Source organism: Oncorhynchus tshawytscha, linkage group LG14 (genome assembly GCF_018296145.1).
Source record: "Oncorhynchus tshawytscha isolate Ot180627B linkage group LG14, Otsh_v2.0, whole genome shotgun sequence".
Taxonomy (NCBI): Eukaryota; Metazoa; Chordata; class Actinopteri; order Salmoniformes; family Salmonidae; genus Oncorhynchus; species Oncorhynchus tshawytscha.
In genome coordinates, this window is record NC_056442.1 from 47,693,992 (window position 1) to 47,719,181 (window position 25,190).

Sequence of the window (25,190 nt, forward strand, 5' to 3'; positions counted from 1 at the left end):
AGAATGATTTCTATTGGGAGTATTTGTTATATGTGTTTTGCGACTCTGGGGGGAAATGGTCATACGTCTTCTGGAACCTCGACAAATTATGTTTAATCCTAGTTGAGTTCGGGGATGTATTGCAGCCTTGGCCAAGATAAGATTTTGAATTTGTACTATTTTCCTGTCAGACTTGTTGGCTGTTTGTTATGGAAGGTAGCAAACCTGAGCAACCGCCCAGGATGCCTGATGCACAACGAGCCATAAACAAGCCAGACCAGAGATATTCATCCCAATACAACCACATAGATCAGATGTGTTCATGCCACTGTGTTCATGCATGCCTACTGGTCAATACAACCCCCACTAAAAGCCTCCACATCCAATTACACTTAAGGCATGTTGAAACATGAATTTCCATTGGATATTTTCCGTTCATAGAGGCTTCTGTCACTTAGCTTCTGAGTCCTGTCATATCAAGGAATCTCCATAGTAACAGTGTTGGCACAACCCGTTGGCTGCTGTGCTGTGCTCAACCCACTCTCTATAGAATCTGCTCTGGCTAAAATATTGATCAGCGCTGAGATAGTTATTACTAGCTCCTAATTACCATCTCGCTATTGGCAGGGTAGAAGGAATGAGCCTTTTATGAATTTCACATGAGCAGCCAAAGTCAAGCCATCCAAGTGTAGCAATCTGCAGCCTATTCATCTTCCATGAATCATTTATTCTGTGATCGATTAAGTGATTTGTTCAGTCAGGGCAATTTGGCAGCAGCCAATGAGGAGCTGGGAACAGACGCGACTCCATTTGCTATTGTCTAATTAATGCAATAAACATCCCAGGTAACAAATGAACACATTTCCCTGTGATACTGGGCGGGTCACTCTCACTCTGCAGGGGCAGATGGGGTAGCTGCAACATCTGGGCTTTGATGTCACCACAGTGACTAACGACCAGGACCAGGGCTTTGATGTCACCACAGTGACTAACGACCAGGACGAGGGCTTTGATGTCACCACAGTGACTAATGACCAGGACCAGGGCTTTGACGTCACCACAGTGACTAACGACCAGGACCAGGGCTTTGATGTTACCACAGTGACTAACGACCAGGACCAGGGCTTTGATGTCACCACAGTGACTAACGACCAGGACCAGGGCTTTGATGTCACCACAGTGACTAACGACCAGGACCAGGGCTTTGATGTTACCACAGTGACTAACGACCAGGACCAGGGCTTTGATGTCACCACAGTGACTAACGACCAGGACCAGGGCTTTGTGCTAGCTAGACAAACACACCTAGCTCCAGACTTACTGCATCCTACCACTCTGGTGCTGTGTAGAAATGTCTCCCACACTGACTTAAGCTATGACAAATATAGAGTGCCACAAATACAGACCCCTCCGATTCAATCATCCGGGCTGAGAATCAGAACCACTTATGTGGAAAACTGAAGGAAAAACACCACAACAGAAAATAGATGAGAGAAGACATGGCAAGTGGCGTGGTTAATTCTTTGAGTGCTTGCTGGCGGCACTGGCAGAAATATGGGCGAGCATTCACATCGACACACTACACACACACACACACACACACACACACACACACAGAAAAACAAACTCATATACATATATACACACAGTAGACTAAATCCTGGAAAAACAAACTCTCACAGAACCACAGACTCTGAATAAGTTTAGAATCTCAGATGAGTGTGTGAGCTCTGTGTGGATTTACCTATCTACCAGAGCAGTAGAGAGAGAGAAGTCCGGACTCCTCTGGGGAGCCTCCTGAATCCCTACAAAGGCTCAGTAACGGGTGTTATTGAGATAGGCCCTACTCTCTGCAATCACTCTCTCTCCCACACACACACGCACACTCACACACACACACACACACACACACACACACACACACACACACACACACACACACAGAGCGAGCAGGCTGTGTGGGGTGCAGCAGGGATACCTCCACACCTCTCCCCTGGGTAATTATTTTGACATTATTACATGTGCTCGGATCTCAGTCGCCTTGGCAAAGTGACAGGCAAATGTATCACTCCAGGGGGCTTCTGGGTTATCTGTAGCCGCAGGAGAAGATAAATGACAAAATAAAAGCTCTCTCTGCTTAAATTGTTTCTACTAATTCTGTGGGGGAGATTTATGAGTCTATCTATTGATGCGTGAATGGAGATGTGTTAGGAATGTATGTTTGCACACAGATCTGATAAACACGCAGGTATTGGTTATCTATAGATCCATCAGTCATCTATCAGCGTTAGAGCAGGCTTGTTCAGTGCAGCGTAGACATAATACACACTTTAGGAAGATGAGCCAAGGGTACTATAGTGAAGATGTGTAAAGTCCAGATCAGAGGTCAGCACAGCTTTAGATGCATGTTGTTGATAATAACACCGTTATGGTCTAATGCTATAGCATAATGTTATAGTCTAATGGTATAGTCTAATATTATAGTATAATGACATAAGAAATGTTATAGTCTAATATTATATGTTAATGTTATAGCATAATGGTATAGTCTAATGTTATAGCATAATGTTATAGCATAATGTTATAGCATGATATTATAGCATAATGTCATAAGAAATTGTATAGTCTAATGTTATATGTTAATGTTAGCATAATGTTATAGCATACTGTTATAGTCTAATGTTATAGTCTAATGTTATAGTCTAATGTCATAAGACATGTTATGGTGTAATGTTAAATTCTAATGTTAAAGCCTAATGTTATAGCATAATGTTATAGCATAATGTAAGTTTAATGTTATAGTCTAATGTCATAAGAAATGGTATAGTATAATGTCATTAGAAATGTTATAGTATAATGTCATAAGAAATGTTATAGTATAATGTTAACGTCTAATGTTAAAGCCTAATGTAATAGCATACTGTTATAGTCTAATGCTCTAGTCAAACGTTATAGTCTAATGTCATAGTCGAACGTTATAGTCTAATGTTATAGTCTAATGTTATAGTCTAATGTTAAATCATTATGTTATAGTCTAATGTTATATCATTATGTTATAGTCTAATGTTATATCATACTGTTATAGTTTAATGTTATATCATTATGTTATAGTCTTATGTTATAGTCTAATGTTATAGTCTAATGTTAAATCATTGTGTTATAGTCTAATGTTATATCATTATGTTATAGTCTAATGTTATATCATACTGTTATAGTTTAATGTTATATCATTATGTTATAGCCTGATGTTATATCATTATGTTATAGTCTTATGTTATAGTCTAATGTTAAATCATTATGTTATAGTCTAATGTTAAATCATTATGTTATAGACTAATGTTATAGCATACTGTTATAGTCTAATGTTAAAGTCTGATGTTATAGTATAATGTTATAGTATAATGGTATATCATTATGTTATAGTCTAATGTTAAAGTATAATGTTAAAGTATAATGTTATAGTATAATGTATAGTATAATGTTATAGCATAATGTTATAGTATAATGTTATATCATTATGTTATAGTCTAATGTTAAAGTATAATGTTAAAGTATAATGTTATAGTATAATGTTATAGTATAATTTTATAGCAAAATGTTATAGCATAATGTTATAGTATAATGTTATATCATTATGTTATAGTATAATGTTATAGTCTAATGTTATAGTATAATGTTATAGTATAATGTTATAGTATAATTTTATAGCAAAATGTTATAGCATAATGTCATAGTCTAATGTTATTGTACAATGGTATAGCATAATGTTATAGTATAATTCTATAGTATAATGTTATAGCATTATGTTATAGGTTAATGTTATAGGTTAATGTTAGAGCATAATGTTATAGGTTAATGTTATAGGTTATTGTTATAGGTTAATGTTAGAGCATAATGTTATAGGTTAATGTTATAGCCTAATGTTATAGCATAATGTTATAGCATGTTATAGTCTAATGTTATAGTCTAATGTTATAGCATAATGTTATAGCATTATGTTAGATCATAATGTTAGAGCATAATGTTATAGGTTAATGTTATAATCTAATGTTATAGGTAAATTGTATAGTGTAATGTTAAAGGTTAATGTTATAGGTTAATGTTATAGGTTAATGTTAGAGCATAATGTTATAGGTTAATGTTATAGGTTAATGTTATAGCCTAATGTTATAGCATAATGTTATAGCATGTTACAGTCTAATGTTATAGTCTAATGTTATAGCATAATGTTATAGCATTATGTTAGAGCATAATGTTAGAGCATAATGTTATAGGTTAATGTTATAGCCTAATGTTATAGCATAATGTTATAGCATGTTACAGTCTAATGTTATAGTCTAATGTTATAGCATAATGTTAGAGCATAATGTTAGAGCATAATGTTATAGGTTAATGTTATAATCTAATGTTATAGGTAAATTGTATAGTGTAATGTTAAAGGTTAATTTTATAGTGTAATTGTATAGTGTAATGTTATAGGTTAATGTTATAGGTCAATGTTATAGTCTTGTGTTATATTATAATGTTATATGCTAATGTTATAGATCAGTGTCATATTATAATGTTATAGTCTAATGTTATAGTATAATATTATAGCATAATGTCATAAGAAATGTTGTAGTCTAATGTTATAGTCTGTTATTCCATAATGTTATAGAATACTGTTATAATATAATGTTATAGCACAATGTTATAGTCTAATGGTATAACCTAATGTTACAGTCTAATGTTATAGCATTATGTTATAGTCTAATGTTAGTCTAATGTTATAGTCTAATGTTATAACCTAATGTTATACAGTCCAATGTTATAGCATCATGTTATAGTCTAATGTTAGTCTAATGTTATAGTCTAATGTTATAACCTAATCTTACAGTCCAATGTTATAGCATTACGTTATAGTCTCGTGTTAAAGCATAATGTTATAGCATAATGTTTGACTGGGTTGCTGGGTTTTCACAGTCTGATGGAGGTGGTTTGAAAGCCCTTCAGAATAGAGGTGATGTGTTGTGTATGCTGTTGGTTTTGATTGGCAGAGTGATGACAGGTGTGGTGTTGTTTGGCTCTATGTGTGGAGAGAAGGGCTCTCTGTCCCTGATGGAACACTGATGGGTAGAACACTCACCTTCCATTGCTCATCAGACCCCCGTCAACACGCTGGAACGTCACTGGGGTCAGAGTGGAGGAGAGGAGAGAGGGAGCGCCACGACATAAAAGGAGAGAAAAGACAAAGCAATATGTTTGACTTTTCATATAATTTCAATGACATTGATGACCACATCAGGGCTGCATTGCCAACGCTAATACCGGTTGATCAGAGAGAGTTCTGATGGTTTTAGCCCCCAACCATTATCAGGAATTATTCTTGTTAACGACCGCACCACTGCACCCAATGTGTCCTTCCAGTGTCTTCTGTAGCTGGCTGGATATTGATGGCTTCCCTAAGGGATGCAGAGGCCCCACAGTGTCCATTCTTATCATGGAAATTATAACAAGGATGCTGTGAATAAGGTAGCAGATTGCATTGCTTTGCATAAAGTGACACGTAATGTGTTTTTCTCAAAGACAAGATGCTTGATGAGAACAGAAACTCATTTCATCTCCCATTTTTTGGTTTGAATCATTATCAGATTTGTGATTAAATCTCGGCCAAAATAAAAATGATTAGAAAAGGCAGAGGGCTCATTAATCAGGTAGAATTAGATGTGTGGGGGCTGGAAGGAAGTGAGTTACAGATCTCTCTAGCAGCAGGGTACACTGACTAGCATGACTCTCAGAAGCCATCTACAGATAATAAATAAGAGTCTTTGTCAGTAGCTAGTAAAACTGTCGCAGCTCAGCGTAAGAGAACGTTTCATCTCTGCTCAACACAGATGATGACAATAAGACATCAGAAGACTGAGCGTGCAAAACGTCAATGGATCACAGGAAATTGAAAAAAAGAGAGAAAGAACCATAGAGTTTTGTAAATCACCCTGTGCGGATGACAGAGGAAATCACCCCGTGCGGTTGACAGAGGGGGAGAAGGAAAAAACAGAAACCTACTTGAGTCGAGAAGGAGCTGATAGTAATGTGGCTTATTTAATCATTTCCTGTGATCCATTGACGTTTTGCACGCTCAGTCTTCTGATGTCTTATTGTCATCATCTGTGTTGAGCAGAGATGAAACGGTCTCTTACGCTGAGCTGCAACAGTTTTACTAGCTGCTGACAAAGACCCAAATGTTGTTCCCTAGATGGAGATTAAAGGGAGGAGGGCTGAACATTCCTTCACTCCTCTCCTCCACTCAGGGTTATTTTCCAACAAGCCAAGGCACGGGCCAAATAAAGTATTCAGAGAATACAGGAAGAAAGGAGGAGAGGAGATTTAAAAAAAATGTGATAGTGTGACACAGAGAGTGCTGCTGGTAGGACAATCTCTTCACTTTGTCATCAACCAACCAAAACACTTTTACCACAATCATTCTGGAACTGTACACTGGCATGTTGCAGTATATAAGTGAAAAACCAACCCCAACACAGTAATGACCTAAAACAAGAAAACTCCCTCAAAACCTTACTGTTATTTTGCTTCAATCATACCACACTAGCTTATTTACATACTTTGACAGTGGATCTCCAAAAGAAAATGTACAGTGAGCAGACAGAGGCTTTTCTCTCCTGTATTTACAGTTTCTTTCATCGAGAGACAGAGGCTGATTGCCTGCTTGCTCAGCATTGGTGCCAGTCAGGTCCACTTTGGGAGAGCATGTACTGATAATCATTTACAGTATAGGGGGCTAACATTGTTACAGTTATCAATTTAACTGCAATGAACCAATTAGTCCATGGTGTATAAAGTAGCAGAGCCACTTAATGCTATGACGAGAGATAAAGGATGAGGATATTTTAAAAGGGCAACATAATCACATATATAATCCCCAATCAACACCAACACCTGTAGAAAGAGAAGGACCCCGTCAAGCCCAATGCATACCTCACAGGAACATTAAAGAGGAGAGTGAAGAGTCTTCAGGACGAATACCCACTACTATCAAAGAGGGGAGTACAGAGTCTTTAAGGACGAATACCCACTACTATCAGAGAGGGGAGTACAGAGTCTTTAAGGACGAATACCCACTACTATCAGAGAGGGGAATACAGAGTCTTTAAGGAGGAATACCCACTACTATCAAAGAGGAGAGTGAGGAGTCTTTAATGACGAATACCCACTACAATCAAAGAGGCGAGTGAAGAGTCTTTGGGAGGAATACCCACTACCATCAAAGAGGAGAGTACAGAGTCTTTAAGGAGGAATACCCACTACTATCAGAGAGGGGAGTACAGAGTCTTTAAGGACGAATACCCACTACTATCAGAGAGGGGAGTACAGAGTCTTTAAGGACGAATACCCACTACTATCAGAGAGGGGAATACAGAGTCTTTAAGGAGGAATACCCACTACTATCAAAGAGGAGAGTGAAAAGTCTTTGGGAGGAATACCCACTACTATCAAAGAGGAGAGTGAGGAGTCTTTAATGACGAATACCCACTACAATCAAAGAGGCGAGTGAAGAGTCTTTGGGAGGAATACCCACTACCATCAAAGAGGAGAGTACAGAGTCTTTAAGGAGGAATACCCACTACCATCAAAGAGGAGAGTGAGGAGTCTTTAAGGAGGAATACCCACTACTATCAAAGAGGAGAGTGAAAAGTCTTTGGGAGGAATAACCACTACTATCAAAGAGGAGAGTGAAAAGTCTTTGGGAGGAATAACCACTACTATCAACGAGGAGAGTGAGGAGTCTTTAAGGAGGAATACCCACTACTATCAAAGAGGAGAGTGAGGAGTCTTTAAGGAGGAATACCCACTACTATCAACGAGGAGAGTGAGGAGTCTTTAAGGAGGAATACCCACTACTATCAAAGAGGAGAGTGAGGAGTCTTTAAGGAGGAATACCCACTACTATCAAAGAGGAGAGTGAGGAGTCTTTAAGGAGGAATACCCACTACTATCAAAGAGGAGAGTGAAAAGTCTTTGGGAGGAATAACCACTACTATCAAAGAGGAGAGTGAAAAGTCTTTGGGAGGAATACCCACTACTATCAAAGAGGAGAGTACAGAGTCTTTAAGGAGGAATACCCACTACCATCAACGAGGAGAGTGAGGAGTCTTTGGGAGGAATACCCACTACTATCAAAGAGGAGAGTACAGAGTCTTTAAGGAGGAATACCCACTACCATCAAAGAGGAGAGTGAGGAGTCTTTAAGGAGGAATACCCACTACTATCAAAGAGGAGAGTGAAAAGTCTTTGGGAGGAATACCCACTACTATCAAAGAGGAGAGTGAGGAGTCTTTAAGGAGGAATACCCACTACTATCAAAGAGGAGAGTGAAGAGTCTTTAGGGAGGAATACCCACTACTATCAAAGAGGAGAGTGAGGAGTCTTTAAGGAGGAATACCCACTACTATCAAAGAGGAGAGTGAGGAGTCTTTAAGGAGGAATACCCACTACTATCAAAGAGGAGAGTGAGGAGTCTTTAAGGAGGAATACCCACTACTATCAAAGAGGAGAGTGAGGAGTCTTTGGGAGGAATACCCACTACTATCAAAGAGGAGAGTGAAGAGTCTTTGGGAGGAATACCCACTACTATCAAAGAGGAGAGTGAAGAGTCTTTGGGAGGAATACCCACTACTATCAAAAGGAGAGGAGAGTACAGAGTCTTTAAGGAGGAATACCCACTACTATCAAAGAGGAGAGTGAAGAGTCTTTAAGGAGGAATACCCACTACTATCAAAGAGGAGAGTGAAGAGTCTTTGGGAGGAATACCCACTACCATCAAAGAGGAGAGTGAGGAGTCTTTAAGGAGGAATACCCACTACTATCAAAGAGGAGAGTACAGAGTCTTTAAGGAGGAATACCCACTACTATCAAAGAGGAGAGTGAGGAGTCTTTGGGAGGAATACCCACTACTATCAAGAGGGGAGTACAGAGTCTTTAAGGAGGAATACCCACTACTATCAAAGAGGAGAGTGAGGAGTCTTTAAGGAGGAATACCCACTACTATCAAAGAGGAGAGTGAAGAGTCTTTGGGAGGAATACCCACTACCATCAAAGAGGAGAGTGAGGAGTCTTTAAGGAGGAATACCCACTACTATCAAAGAGGAGAGTGAAGAGTCTTTGGGAGGAATACCCACTACTATCAAAGAGGAGAGTGAAGAGTCTTTGGGAGGAATACCCACTACTATCAAAGAGGAGAGTGAAGAGTCTTTGGGAGGAATACCCACTACTATCAAAGAGGAGAGTGAAGAGTCTTTGGGAGGAATACCCACTGCCATAAAAGAGGAGAGTGAGGAGTCTTTAAGGAGGAATACCCACTACTATCAACGAGGGGAGTCCCAACAGGAATACCAGACAGAGAGAGGAACACCATAGCCAGAGGATGGAGGTTCAGTGAAACACAGATGGTCACAACAGTCAAACACAGAAGCACAGTACGGTATGACAACCAGGCTGATGACTGAGCAGGGATGGGACAGCTGTTTGCAGTATACAGGCCCCCTGCCCTATTACAAATCCAGAGCGTTTCATGATGAATTTAAGCTATTTCAGGCCATCTCTTCCAGCAGGAAGAAAAGGTGTGAAATATGGGTTTTTGCCACCTCAAGCTGGGGTTTGGATTTATATTGGGCAAGACCTGGAATCTGTCAAACATATATAATGTAGGCAGGAGAGGAGAGGAGAGGAGGGACCTGTGGCAGGAGGTGAGGGGGTGGACAGACAAATGAACAGTACCTGCAGGGGTGAAGGTGAAGGACTGAACTGTAAAACAAGAAGACAGAGAAGTCGTGTGTTAAAAGCCTACAGAGGTGCTGTAAGCGTTGCTATGGGGGCCTCTGCACACTGGGGCTGGGGGCCAGGGAGGCGAAAGGGGGGCAGAGGAGAGGAGCCAACTCCATGACCCAGTGTGCATGGCGGCAGCCAGGAAAGCAGCTCAGAGGCCACAGAGATGTAGAAACAACAGAAACAAATCAAAGAAAACACAACATACACGAAATGTAGCAAACAGAAATGAAGGACAGGTTACAGTCAATTGACTGATTGTAGCAATATCAAAAGTCAGTTTGCGCTAAGACACTGAATAAATGTCAAAAAAAGAGAAAAGCCAAACTATTGAGAGAGATAACAATTTACTTGTACAAAGACATTGTTGAATAACATTACATGCATTACTAAAATTATGTCTATCTCCAACTCTCTAATGAAATAGTCTGTCAGTGGAAGACTGTATTGTCTATCTCCTCCACTAGAATGAAATAGTCTGTCAGTGGAAGACTGTCCATGGTGGATGGCTGTATTGTCTATCTCCTCCACTATAATTAAATAGTCTGTCAGTGGAAGACTGTCCATGGTGGATGGCTGTATTGTCTATCTCCTCCACTATAATTAAATAGTCTGTCAGTGGAAGACTGTCCATGGTGGATGGCTGTATTGACTATCTCCTCCACTAGAATGAAATAGTCTGTCAGTGGAAGACTGTCCATGGTGGATGGCTGTATTGACTATCTCCTCCACTAGAATTAAATAGTCTGAATTAAATAGCCTGGCAGTGGAAGACTGTCCATGGTGGATGGCTGTATTGACTATCTCCTCCACTAGAATTAAATAGTCTGAATATAGCCTGGCAGTGGAAGACTGTCCATGGTGGATGGCTGTATTGACTATCTCCTCCACTAGAATTAAATAGTCTGGCAGTGGAAGACTGTCCATGGTGGATGGCTGTATTGACTATCTCCTCCACTATAATTAAATACTAGACTGTCCATGGTGGAAATAGTCTGTCAGTGGAAGACTCAGTGGAAGACTGTCCATGGTGGATGGCTGTATTGTCTATCTCCTCCACTAGAATTAAATAGTCTGTCAGTGGAAGACTGTCCATGGTGGATGGCTGTATTGTCTATCTCCTCCACTATAATTAAATAGTCTGTCAGTGGAAGACTGTCCATGGTGGATGGCTGTATTGACTATCTCCTCCACTAGAATTAAATAGTCTGTCAGTGGAAGACTGTCCATGGTGGATGGCTGTATTGACTATCTCCTCCACTAGAATTAAATAGTCTGAATTAAATAGCCTGGCAGTGGAAGACTGTCCATGGTGGATGGCTGTATTGACTATCTCCTCCACTAGAATTAAATAGTCTGAATTAAATAGCCTGGCAGTGGAAGACTGTCCATGGTGGATGGCTGTATTGACTATCTCCTCCACTAGAATTAAATAGTCTGGCAGTGGAAGACTGTCCATGGTGGATGGCTGTATTGACTATCTCCTCCACTATAATTAAATAGTCTGTCAGTGGAAGACTGTCCATGGTGGATGGCTGTATTGTCTATCTACTCCACTATAATTAAATAGTCTGTCAGTGGAAGACTGTATTGTCTATCTCCTCCACTATAATTAAATAGTCTGTCAGTGGAAGACTGTCCATGGTGGATGGCTGTATTGTCTATCTCCTCCACTATAATTAAATAGTCTGTCAGTGGAAGACTGTCCATGGTGGATGGCTGTATTGTCTATCTCCTCCACTAGAATATAGTCTGTCAGTGGAAGACTGTATTGTCTATCTCCTCCACTATAATTAAATAGTCTGTCAGTGGAAGACTGTCCATGGTGGATGGCTGTATTGTCTATCTCCTCCACTAGAATTAAATAGTCTGAATTAAATAGTCTGTCAGTGGAAGACTGTCCATGGTGGATGGCTGTATTGTCTATCTCCTCCACTATAATTAAATAGTCTGAATTAAATAGTCTGTCAGTGGAAGACTGTCCATGGTGGATGGCTGTATTGTCTATCTCCTCCACTATAATTAAATAGTCTGTCAGTGGAAGACTGTCCATGGTGGATGGCTGTATTGTCTATCTCCTCCACTATAATTAAATAGTCTGTTAGTGGAAGACTGTCCCTGGTGGATGGCTGTATTGTCTATCTACTCCACTATAATTAAATAGTCTGTCAGTGGAAGACTGTCCATGGTGGATGGCTGTATTGACTATCTCCTCCACTATAATTAAATAGTCTGTCAGTGGAAGACTGTCCATGGTGGATGGCTGTATTGACTATCTCCAACTCTCTAATGAAATAGTCTGTCAGTGGAAGACTGTCCATGGTGGATGGCTGTATTGACTATCTCCAACTCTCTAATGAAATAGTCTGTCAGTGGAAGACTGTCCATGGTGGATGGCTGTATTGACTATCTCCTCCACTAGAATTAAATAGTCTGTCAGTGGAAGACTGTCCATGGTGGATGGCTGTATTGACTATCTCCTCCACTAGAATGAAATAGTCTGTCAGTGGAAGACTGTCCATGGTGGATGGCTGTATTGACTATCTCCTCCACTATAATTAAATAGTCTGTCAGTGGAAGACTGTCCATGGTGGATGGCTGTATTGACTATCTCCTCCACTATAATTAAATAGTCTGTCAGTGGAAGACTGTCCATGGTGGATGGCTGTATTGACTATCTCCTCCACTAGAATTAAATAGTCTGTCAGTGGAAGACTGTCCATGGTGGATGGCTGTATTGACTATCTCCTCCACTAGAATTAAATAGTCTGTCAGTGGAAGACTGTCCATGGTGGATGGCTGTATTGACTATCTCCTCCACTAGAATGAAATAGTCTGTCAGTGGAAGACTGTCCATGGTGGATGGCTGTATTGACTATCTCCTCCACTAGAATGAAATAGTCTGTCAGTGGAAGACTGTCCATGGTGGATGGCTGTATTGACTATCTCCTCCACTATAATTAAATAGTCTGTCAGTGGAAGACTGTCCATGGTGGATGGCTGTATTGTCTATCTCCTCCACTATAATTAAATAGTCTAGCAGTGGAAGGCTGTATTGTCTATCTCCTCCACTATAATTAAATAGTCTGTCAGTGGAAGACTGTCCATGGTGGATGGCTGTATTGACTATCTCCTCCACTAGAATGAAATAGTCTGTCAGTGGAAGACTGTCCATGGTGGATGGCTGTATTGTCTATCTCCTCCACTATAATTAAATAGTCTGAATTAAATAGTCTGGCAGTGGAAGACTGTCCATGGTGGATGGCTGTATTGTCTATCTCCTCCACTATAATTAAATAGTCTGTCAGTGGAAGACTGTCCATGGTGGATGGCTGTATTGACTATCTCCTCCACTAGAATGAAATAGTCTGTCAGTGGAAGACTGTCCATGGTGGATGGCTGTATTGACTATCTCCTCCACTATAATTAAATAGTCTGAATTAAATAGTCTGGCAGTGGAAGACTGTCCATGGTGGATGGCTGTATTGACTATCTCCTCCACTATAATTAAATAGTCTGTCAGTGGAAGACTGTCCATGGTGGTTGGCTGTATCGACTGAGGTCGAGCACCCACACTCTGAAATGTCAGGGTCGGTGTAGGAGGATGGATGGACTGGCTCCAGCTCCAGCATGGCTCAGTCCTGAGTGACTGGCCAGACCAGCAGAGCATCAGTTGTACCAGCAACCCCTGCCACCCTAGGATAGCATCGACACCGTGGGAGGGCGTGTCAAACATTACAACCATCACAACATGATTCACACACACTCTGCTTTGATAGTAGAGACAAAGAAATATCCCTTCACAATAGAGTTAATAAAGTCATTAAAACACAGTTTGGTGATGCTTTTGAGGAAGTTTGTTGAGTGCTCTGTGTTGATGGCAGGGAGCAAACTCACAGAGGTAGAGTGTATGCACCTACAGTACGGTTTGTATGTTGTGTGCAGAATTAGCGTCTGTGTGTACTCTCCAGCCTGCTGGTCTAACCTGCGTAGTTGCTGTGTGTACTCTCCTGTCTGCTGGTCTATCCTGCGTAGTTGCTGTGTGTACTCTCCTGTCTGCTGGTCTAACCTGCGTAGTTGCTGTGTGTACTCTCCAGCATGCTGGTCTAACCTGCGTAGTTGCTGTGTGTACTCTCCAGCCTGCTGGTCTAACCTGCGTAGTTGCTGTGTGTACTCTCCAGCCTGCTGGTCTAACCTGCGTAGTTGCTGTGTGTACTCTCCAGCCTGCTGGTCTATCCTGCATAGTTGCTGTGTGTACTCTCCAGCCTGCTGGTCTAACCTGCATAGTTGCTGTGTGTACTCTCCAGCCTGCTGGTCTAACCTGTGTACTCTCCTGTCTGCTGGTCTAACCTGCGTAGTTGCTGTGTGTACCCTCCAGCCTGCTGGTCTATCCTGCATAGTTGCTGTGTGTACTCTCCAGCCTGCTGGTCTAACCTGCATAGTTGCTGTGTGTACTCTCCAGCCTGCTGGTCTAACCTGTGTACTCTCCTGTCTGCTGGTCTAACCTGCGTAGTTGCTGTGTGTACCCTCCAGCCTGCTGGTCTAACCTGCATAGTTGCTGTGTGTACTCTCCTGTCTGCTGGTCTAACCTGCGTAGTTGCTGTGTGTACTCTCCTGTCTGCTGGTCTAACCTGCGTAGTTGCTGTGTGTACTCTCCAGCCTGCTGGTCTAACCTGCGTAGTTGTTGTGTGTACTCTCCAGCCTGCTGGTCTAACCTGCGTAGTTGTTGTGTGTACTCTCCAGCCTGCTGGTCTAACCTGCGTAGTTGCTGAGCCCCTTCCTCTTCTTCCTCCTCCAGTACAGCCAGATACTGAAGCCCATGAGGATAACCCAGCAGGCCCCTCCGATCCCCGCTATGAACGCTGGCTGCTTCACCACGTCTGTGATCTGCTCCGTGATGCTGTTGTTCCTGTTCCCACTTATGATCACGTCACGGAAGTCCTTACCTGGGGTGGGAGGGACAGGGGGGACAGGAGGACAGGAGGGACGGGGGGACAGGAGGACAGGAGGGACGGGGGGGACAGGAGGACAGGAGGGATGGGGGACAGGGGGACAGGAGGACAGGAGGGACGGGAGGACAGGAGGACAGGAGGGATGGGGGGACAGGAGGACAGGAGGGACGGGGGGACAGTATGAGGGTGTGTATGCCAGGTTGTTTGTTGAAGCGGTGAAAAAGGATTCAGCATTATAATGAACCATTTTGTTATTATAATTGCTAGCCGGCTGGGGACAATAGCAGTACCATAATAGTCCCCACATATTTACTAAGAGCTCAATTCTTCCTCAAGATATGCCTTCAACCTCCATGGGAGATGTACAGGAAAATGTACATTTCATGCACAGACCTGTAGTTAGGATTGAGTTCCAGGTGTAGATATGGTAAGATACAGAGGCAACACCAGCCTCTCGTCTAATAGCAGCTAACATATTGACTGAGAGAGTAGAACATGGCTGCGGAAGGTGTGCTGTGAAACCTAACGTGCAGACAGAGAGAGAGGGGAGGGAGGCTAAATCCTACAAGCTGACGACAACCCCTCAGCTGATCCTGCTGTTTGCTTAGCTCAGACTCTAATTCACTTCAATAAAATAGACCATGTGAGATGAGAGGCACACCCTGCTCCGTATCGATCTACCAATCGAAGCTCACTCTTACTTGTCTAGCTGACACTATAAGAGTTGGTTCTCAGAAGAGCACACATGACAATATATCTGCAATCTTTGGCTTGAAGAACTGTTAGAGGGATTATAGGAGTGACATTGGGGAAAAAACACTATGCTACAGGCCAAGCCATCGGTTATTGGTCATATCAGTCCCTGGTCCATATAAATTACACAGACCTACACCACAGCCTGGCTACACATCAAAATAACAGACCTACACCACAGCCTGGCTACACATCAAAATAACAGACCTACACCACAGCCTGGCTACACATCAAAATAACAGACCTACACCACAGCCTGGCTACACATCAAAATAACAGACCTACACCACAGCCTGGCTACACATCAAAATAACAGACCTACACCACAGCCTGGCTACACATCAAAATAACAGACCTACACCACAATCTGGCTACACATCAAAATAACAGACCTACACCACAGCCTGGCTACACATCAAAATAACAGACCTACACCACAGCCTGGCTACACATCAAAATAACAGACCTACACCACAGCCTGGCTACACATCAAAATAACAGACCTACACCACAGCCTGGCTACACATCAAAATAACAGACCTACACCACAGCCTAGCTACACATCAAAATAACAGACCTACACCACAACCTGGCTACACATCAAAATAACAGACCTACACCACAGCCTGGCTACACATAAAAATAACAGACGCCATGTTAATTGGAGTGATGTTTTTTCCAATAAAAAAATACTATGTCCTTCAAAAACTAAATGGACTTTTCTGTAATTATGAATGAGTAGTCAATGAGACACTTTTACATTCCTCAATCATTTATGTGATAATGCCCTCGAGGCCGGTGTTTGGAGGATATATTGGCACAGGTGTTGTTAGGCCCCAAACACCGGCTTCCAGGGCATTATCACTAAGAAATAGTCCCGACACAAATCTAGGGTTGCTAACCAAGTCGGCTGGTTGTTTGTTCTATCGGTGTGGTTGCCAGAGACGTGACCCAGTCGTTAAGTATTTTTGTTCTGTATCTACAGTATGGACGTGACCCAGTCGTTAAGTATTTTGCAACTAGTTAGATTTTGGCAACTAGATGGCAGCACTGTATAAGCAAAGTTTTCTACGGATCCAATGAACCATTGCATTACTGTTCAAAATGTTGTATCAAGTCTGCCAAAATGTGCCAAATTGGTTTATTGATACATTTTCAAGTACATAATTGTGCACTCTCCTCAAACAATAGCATGTAATTCTTTCACTGTAATAGCATCTTTAAATTGGACAGCGCAGTTAGATGAACAAGAATTGAAGCTTTCTGCCCATTTAAGACATGTCTATGTCCAGGGAAATGTTCTTGTTCCTTTCAACGTCATGCTGATCACATAAGCACACATTAGCTCAAACGTCCCACGGGGGGTCACCGATCCGGTAGAAGTTTCAAATCTTCGCTTTTGAAAACTAAATGTTAGTCTAAAAGAAATGTGAGATAATGTCTAGATTATTTTTTATAGAGATCAAGTTCATAAATTGCCTGGCTTGGCTGATGAGACAGTGGATTGCGCAGTCAGATGGAACAGAGTAAATAAGCATTTTACCGTCTTACATTTAGTCGGTGGTAACTTGTGGAATAGACACCGTCTGGAATGCAGTTTTAACCAATCAGCACTTAGGATTAGACCCACCCGTTGTAAAATCTACCATAACGCCCCTTTTCGTGTGTTTCCCTTCCCATTCCACTCCCCCTGGGTCTCTTACCAATGACAATAGGTTGAGGTTCACTCTTGACCCCCACCCCTGCACTGGTGCTGGCAGCCACCTCCACCCGATACAGCACCCCCACTTGAAGCCCCCCCACAACCACCGACCGGATGGCTGCATCCACCGTCTTATTCACGTGGAATCGTGTCTCATTCCCTAGGCACCAGATCTGAAGAGAGGGAGGGAGACAGAGGAAGAGAGAGCATAACATCCTGTCACAGTGGTGTCAGGTAGAGTATTATATTGATTCTGATGGCCTCTCAGTAAGCCAGAGTCATCAGGTTACATCCAGTCTATCTTCTGACAGTAACCTGCCTTGTACTCCTGGATGATGCCGTTCTGGTGTTCTGGAGGAGGGGGGTCCCAGGAGATGCTGATGGAGGTGCTGTTCTGGTTGCCCACCGTCAGGACTGTAACCTGCAGCGGAGGGGCACTGGGAGCTGGGGTTCAGGGGAGGCAGATGGGGGGCGGAGAAAACAATAGATGGTCAGGGAAGAGGAAGAGGGGGAGAGGATTCCATTCTCCGTTACACACACAACCTCACAAACACGCACGCATGCACACATGCACACACACATCATCTTTATTGTGAGGAGTGTGTGTAGTTGTTAGCAGGTGGAAGACACAGGTGCTGTGGGGAGAGCAGCAGCTCATTAGAAGAGGATTTACATGGAGAACAGGGAGGTTTGACACGGCTCTCTTTAACATTTCACTATGATTAAATATCCCAGGCCTGCCTGCGCCTGCTTCAACACAGAGGGATTTACACACAGAATACTGCTATTGATTTTCAGAGTAACACCCAGGCAGTCAGTCAAGCACCCTCAGTCAAGCTAAGACTCCTCCATTGACTCAGCCAGGGTGACATGTGGGTCAACAGGCTTATAGGAGGAGCCATACAGCAGTGCAGCCATACATGAGGAAAATTTGAAGAAATGTATTTTGAGGAGAATTGAAACATGGGGCTAGGTAAACATATTGACTGGTTTCATCGCTCAGCCAGGTGGAACTAAAGCCAGTGGGGTAGAGAGCAGGGGGGAGGCGCTAAAGTGAGGCACAGCTCTATAGATGAGGTGTGTACATGGCCTGAGAGACCAGGGCCCACAGCAGACACCAGCCTGTGAAAGACCAGAGCCCACAGCAGACACCAGCTCCTGGGAGACAGAGACCACAGCAGACACCAGCTCCTGAGAGACAGAGCCCACAGCAGACACCAGCTCCTGAGAGACAGAGCCCACAGCAGACACCAGCTCCTGAGAGACAGAGCCCACAGCAGACACCAGCTCCTGAGAGATCAGAGTCCACAGCAGACACCAGCTCCTGAGAGACAGAGCCCAGAGCCCACAGCAGACACCAGCCCATGAGAGACAGAGTCCACAGCAGACACCAGCCCCTGAAAAAGACAGAGTCCACAGCAGACACCAGCCCCTGAGAGACAGAGACCAGAGCACACAGCAGACACCAGCCCGTGAGAGACAGAGCCCACAGCAGACACCAGCCCGTGAGAGACAGAGACCAGAGCACACAGCAGACACCAGCCCGTGAGAGACAGAGCCCACAGCAGGCACCAGCCCCTGAGAGACAGAGCCCACAGCAGACACCAGCCCATGAGAGACAGAGCCCACTGCAGACACCAGCCCGTGAGAGACAGAGCCCACAGCAGACACCAGCCCGTGAGAGACAGAGCCCACAGCAGACATCAGCCCATGAGAGACAGAGTCCACAGCAGACACCAGCCCCTGAGAGACAGAGACCAGAGCACACAGCAGACACCGGCCCGTGAGAGACAGAGCCCACTGCAGACACCAGCCCATGGGAGACAGAGACCAGAGCCCACAGCAGACACCAGCCCATGGGAGACAGAGACCAAAGCCCACAGCAGACACCAGCCCATGAGAGACAGAGACCAGAGCCCACAGCAGACACCAGCCCCTGAGAGACAGAGAACAGAGCCCACAGCAGACACCAGCTCATGAGAGACAGAGCCCACAGCAGACACCAGCCCCTGAGAGACAGAGCCCACAACAGACACCAGCCCCTGAGAGACAGAGACCAGAGCAGACACCAGCCCCTGAGAGACAGAGCCCACAACAGACACCAGCCCCTGAGAGACAGAGACCAGAGCAGACACCAGCCTCGGGTTTCAGTACTCACATCACTGTCATTTCATAGAAATTCTCCTCCGGCTGACGACCGAGTGCCAAATGAATACATAACAATGAAGCAAACTGAAAATAACATTAAAAAAAAAGAAAACAATGATCCTTTCTGTCTCGACTGGCAGGGCAGCCACACCACAGCAGAATGCTGACAGGTCATTTACTCTGTGGCTCTCTCTCACCTCCCCCAGCTAGCCCCCACTCTAAAACAGCATTTACTCTGTGCCTCTCTCTCACCTCCCCCAGCTAGCACCCACTCTAAAACAGCATTTAATTTGTGCCTCTCTCTCACCTCCCCCAGCTAGCCCCCACTCTAAAACAGCATTTACTCTGTGCCTCTCTCTCACCTCCCCAGCTAGCCCCCACTCTAAAACAGCATTTACTCTGTGCCTCTCTCTCACCTCCCCCAGCTAGCACCCACTCTAAAACAGCATTTACTCTGTGCCTCTCTCTCACCTCCCCCAGCTAGCCCCCACTCTAAAACAGCATTTACTCTGTGCCTCTCTCTCACCTCCCCAGCTAGCCCCCACTCTAAAACAGCATTTACTCTGTGCCTCTCTCTCACCTCCCCCAGCTAGCCCCCACTCTAAAACAGCATTTACTCTGTGCCTCTCTCTCACCTCCCCAGCTAGCACCCACTCTAAAACAGCATTTACTCTGTGCCTCTCTCTCACCTCCCCCAGCTAGCCCCCACTCTAAAACAGCATTTACTCTGTGCCTCTCTCTCACCTCCCCCAGCTAGCACCCACTCTAAAACAGCATTTAATCTGTGCCTCTCTCTCACCTCCCCCAGCTAGCCCCCACTCTAAAACAGCATTTAATCTGTGCCTCTCTCTCACCTCCCCAGCTAGCACCCACTCTAAAACAGCATTTAATCTGTGCCTCTCTCTCACCTCCCCCAGCTAGCCCCCACTCTAAAACAGCATTTACTCTGTGCCTCTCTCTCACCTCCCCCAGCTAGCACCCACTCTAAAACAGCATTTACTCTGTGCCTCTCTCTCACCTCCCCCAGCTAGCCCCCACTCTAAAACAGCATTTACTCTGTGCCTCTCTCTCACCTCCCCCAGCTAGCACCCACTCTAAAACAGCATTTAATCTGTGCCTCTCTCTCACCTCCCCCAGCTAGCCCCCACTCTAAAACAGCATTTAATCTGTGCCCCCAGCTAGCACCCACTAAAACAGCATTTAATCTGTGCCTCTCTCACCTCCCCCAGCTAGCCCCCACTCTAAAACAGCATTTACTCTGTGCCTCTCTCTCACCTCCCCCAGCTAGCCCCCACTCTAAAACAGCATGTGTCAAGCTACCGACCTACTGCAGTCATACTGCCTCACTGAACACCAAAACACCAAGCGAGGACCAGGCATGGAGGAAGAAGACAAATGGCTCCAATACCGGACACCATGCTAGAAATCCACCACCAGCCCATCTCCCATCATGCTTAGAGGCCCCCGCCGCCCTCCGCAGCTGTGTTAGATTACACAGAGGTGACAGAACGCAACATCGCAGAGCAGCAGCCATCAGGGACAATGTCGTTCAAAGTTAATGTTATGAATGATTTAGCAGCTTATTATTATGCATATTTGCGCTAAACAATCCACATTTTTCATTAGGAGCAGTGCTGGCTGCTGTAATAGAGCCATTAGCCCATTGATGTATGGCTGGCAGAGGAATGTGACCTGCTGTCTCCACACGTACACACACACACACACACACACACACACACACACACACACACACACACACACACACACACACACACACACACACACACACACACTACACACACACACACACACACACACACACACACACACACACACACACACACACACACACTACAGCACAAACTGCAGCACACACTACAGCACACACACTACAGCACACATCCCTCCCATTCTAAGCAGTAGAGTGCTAATCTAAGCCTCAGAGCCATTTAGATAAGCAGCAACTCATTTTCTATGCTGGGAACAGGCAGGCAGCAGGAGGTAGATACTGTTGGCCTCCTGCCCCCACTGACTACTGGTTCAACTCTCCCCCAGAACCAGGCAGGCTGGCTGGGTTGTTTAACATACTAGATGGCCTCTCTGGTCCCTTCTGAGGCAATCTGTCAGTGGACTTCATATCACTGGAATGTGTTCAAGAGTGTGTTCTATTCATAGAATGTGTTCTATTTATCATCCCCTTGGCTTGACTGTCTGCCTCCACTCTCCCCTCTCCAGATGGACCAGAGAGAAGAAGAAATGGAACATAAAGGTTGACTCTCCCCTCTCCAGATGGACCAGAGAGAAGAAGAAATGGAACATAAAGGTTGACTCTCCCCTCTCCAGATGGACCAGAGAGAAGAAGAAATGGAACATAAAGCTTGACTCTCCCCTCTCCAGATGGACCAGAGAGAAGAAGAAATGGAACATAAAGGTTGACTCTCCCCTCTCCAGATGGACCAGAGAGAAGAAGAAATGGAACATAAAGGTTGACTCTCCCCTCTCCAGATGGACCAGAGAGAAGAAGAAATGGAACATAAAGCTTGACTCTCCCCTCTCCAGATGGACCAGAGAGAAGAAGAAAGATAAAAGGGATGAAGAAATCCCATCATCCTCCTGGTGGAGATGCTCTGGGGATGGGATACTCTAATAATGTTAGCTAATAATCACTCTCCAAACCCATGGCCTCACAGTGTCTGTCCCATGGCCTCAGAGTGTCTGTCCCATGGCCTCACAGTGTCTGTTCCATGGCCTCAGAGTGCCATGGCCTCAGAGTGTCTGTCCCATGGCCTCACAGTGTCTGTCCCATGGCCTCGCAGTGTCTGTCCCATGGCCTCACAGTGTCTGTCCCATGGCCTCACAGTGTCTGTCCCATGGCCTCGCAGTGTCTGTCCCATGGCCTCACAGTGTCTGTCCCATGGCCTCACAGTGTCTGTCCCATGGCCTCGCAGTGTCTGTCCCATGGCCTCACAGTGTCTGTCCCATGGCCTCATAGTGTCTGTCCCATGGCCTCGCAGTGTCTGTCCCATGGCCTCACAGTGTCTGTCCCATGGCCTCACAGTGTCTGTCCCATGGCCTCACAGTGTCTGTCCCACGGCCTCACAGTGTCTGTCCCATGGCCTCACAGTGTCTGTCCCATGGCCTCACAGTGTCTGTCCCATGGCCTCACAGTGTCTGTCCCATGGCCTCACAGTGTCTGTCCCATGGCCTCACAGTGTCTGTCCCATGGCCTCACAGTGTCTGTCCCATGGCCTCACAGTGTCTGTCCCATGGCCTCACAGTGTCTGTCCCATGGCCTCACAGTGTCTGTCCCATGGCCTCACAGTGTCTGTCCCACGGCCTCACAGTGTCCGTCCCATGGCCTCACAGTGTCTGTCCCATGGCCTCACAGTGTCTGTCCCATGGCCTCACAGTGTCTGTCCCATGGCCTCACAGTGTCTGTCCCATGGCCTCACAGTGTCTGTCCCATGGCCTCACAGTGTGGGAAAGGAAGGGAGGCCTGAATATAGAGGTATAGGAAAAGGAAGGAAGGCCTGAATATAGAGGTATAGGAAAAGGAAGGAAGGCCTGAATATAGAGGTATAGGAAAAGGAAGGAAGGCCTGAATATAGAGGTATAGGAAAAGGAAGGGAGGGGGGACATAGCCGTGGAGTATCTGTTTGTATGTGTGTTGGTCTGCACATGTTTGTCTACCCTACTACTCACCTTCACCACATGAATCAGTACAGCATGTACAGCTATAGAACTGCCCATATGTAACAGCATGTACAGCTATAGAACTGTCCATATGTAACAGCATGTACAGTTATAGAACTGTCCATATGTAACAGCATGTACAGCTATAGAACTGCCCATATGTAACAGCATGTACAGCTATAGAACTGCCCATATGTAACAGCATGTACAGCTATAGAACTGTCCATATGTAACAGCATGTACAGCTATAGAACTGTCCATATGTAACATCATGTACAGCTATAGAACTGTCCATATGTAACAGCATGTACAGCTATAGAACTGTCCATATGTAACAGCATGTACAGCTATAGAACTGTCCATATGTAACCGCATGTACAGCTATAGAACTGTCCATATGTAACCGCATGTACAGCTATAGAACTGTCCATATGTAACAGCATGTACAGCCATAGAACTGTACATATGTAACAGCATGTACAGCTATAGAACTGTCCATATGTAACCGCATGTACAGCTATAGAACTGTCCATATCATCTGTCTTTCCCCAGTATAACAGGTCATGACGTGAAACCCAGATCTACTCCATTAGAAGTGGGAAGGTATTGAGGATCCCGGAGGTTCTGTGTGTGTATGTGGGTGTGTGTGTGTGTGGGTGCGTGTATCAGTGTGAAGCACGTCTCTCTCTGGCCCTGTCATGTCCTGTCAGAGTCAGGCTGCTGGCGACAGCTCCGCCTCCCAGCAGGAAGTGAGCGAGCGCTGGGTCCAATCATATCTCAGCTCATGGTTGCAGGGTGATGGATGAGAAGTGGGCTAACAGAAACACCACCAATCATAAACAATCAAGCAGAAAGTTCAGTAAACTACAGAGTGGCAGGCAGGAACACAGACACACACTATCCCCACAATGTCACAGCAGGAGACATTTATTGTGAGCGACATTTAAGATATCATAACAATTGTGCGCCCTACAGGAAACATGTCAAACAGTCATCTCAAATCTGTGTGGATAGAAACCACTTGGACGGAGGAAAATATTCATGAAATAACATGGTGATTTCTTTACCTTCCTCTGTGGTGCGAGCCGACCTGGACTCACTGTCCATGCCCTGGAACTCATTGAAGTAGGGCCGGACCTTGATCTCATAGACAATGCCTTTCTTGAGGTTGGAGAGGACCACACTGCGCTCAGAGGGGACCTTCACATCCTGGGTCTGCCAGGGTCCTGGGGAAAACATGCCAGATGTCTGCCTGTACAGAACTCTGTATCCCTGGATGAACTGAGACTGACGGTCCACCTGGGACAAAGACATGGGGAGAAGAGGGGTTAGCTTCACTCCCCTGTACAGGGTTCCTAGGAAATAAAACACATCTTCTCTTCAGATAGGACAGAGTTAAGAGGAAATAGATAAGGATCATGGCCATAGGTGTGCAGCACAGTACTCAGACACCAGAGTACATGAAACAATGTTGTTCAACAGATGTCGGTTTGCCCGGGGTTGGCCATCATTGTAAATAAGAATTTGTCCTTAAAACCTCTTAAGGATCTGACCCTTTTTTTCTTCCAATTTTCGCGTAAAATAACATATCCAAATCTAAAGGCCATACTGTAGTTTTCCAGCACAGGCACAATTTAGATTTTGACCACTAGATGGCAGCAGTGTATGTGCAACGTTTTAGACTGATCCAATGAACCATTGCATTTCTGTTCAAGATTTTGTATCAATACTGCCCAAATGTTCCTAATTGGTTTATAAATTGCTTTTTTTATAAAAAAAAATATTTTACCTTTATTTTACTAGGCAAGTCAGTTAAGAACAAATTCTTATTTTCAATGACAGCCTAGGAACAGTGGGTTAACTGCCTGTTCAGGGGCAGAACGACAGATTTGTACCTTGTCAGCTCGGGGATTTGAACTTGCAACCTTTCGGTTACTAGTCCAACGCTCTAACCACTAGGCTACCCTGCCGCCCCTTTAAAGTTCATAACTGTGCACTCTCCTCAAACAATAGCATGATATTATTTCACTGTAGTAGCTACTGTAAATTGGACAGTGCAGTTAGATTAAGAAGCTTTCTGACCATATCAGATATGTCTGTGTCCTGGGAAATGTTCTTGTTACTTACAACCTCATGCTAAT

General features: G+C 44.4%; 1 protein-coding gene across 1 annotated transcript in view; it reads right to left on the reverse strand.

The window, feature by feature from the left end:
* The window catches only part of LOC112267279 (roundabout homolog 2-like), a 410,580-nt gene that overhangs the window by 61,168 nt on the left and 324,222 nt on the right, over nt 1-25,190 (reverse strand). The window contains exons 15-19 of the mRNA XM_042296566.1: nt 24,117-24,348; nt 17,528-17,652; nt 17,210-17,381; nt 14,559-14,747; nt 5,105-5,147 (exon numbers count right to left, since the gene is read on the reverse strand). Of these exons, the coding sequence (XP_042152500.1) occupies nt 5,105-5,147; nt 14,559-14,747; nt 17,210-17,381; nt 17,528-17,652; nt 24,117-24,348 (761 nt within the window). The remainder of the gene's footprint in view (nt 1-5,104; nt 5,148-14,558; nt 14,748-17,209; nt 17,382-17,527; nt 17,653-24,116; nt 24,349-25,190) is intronic.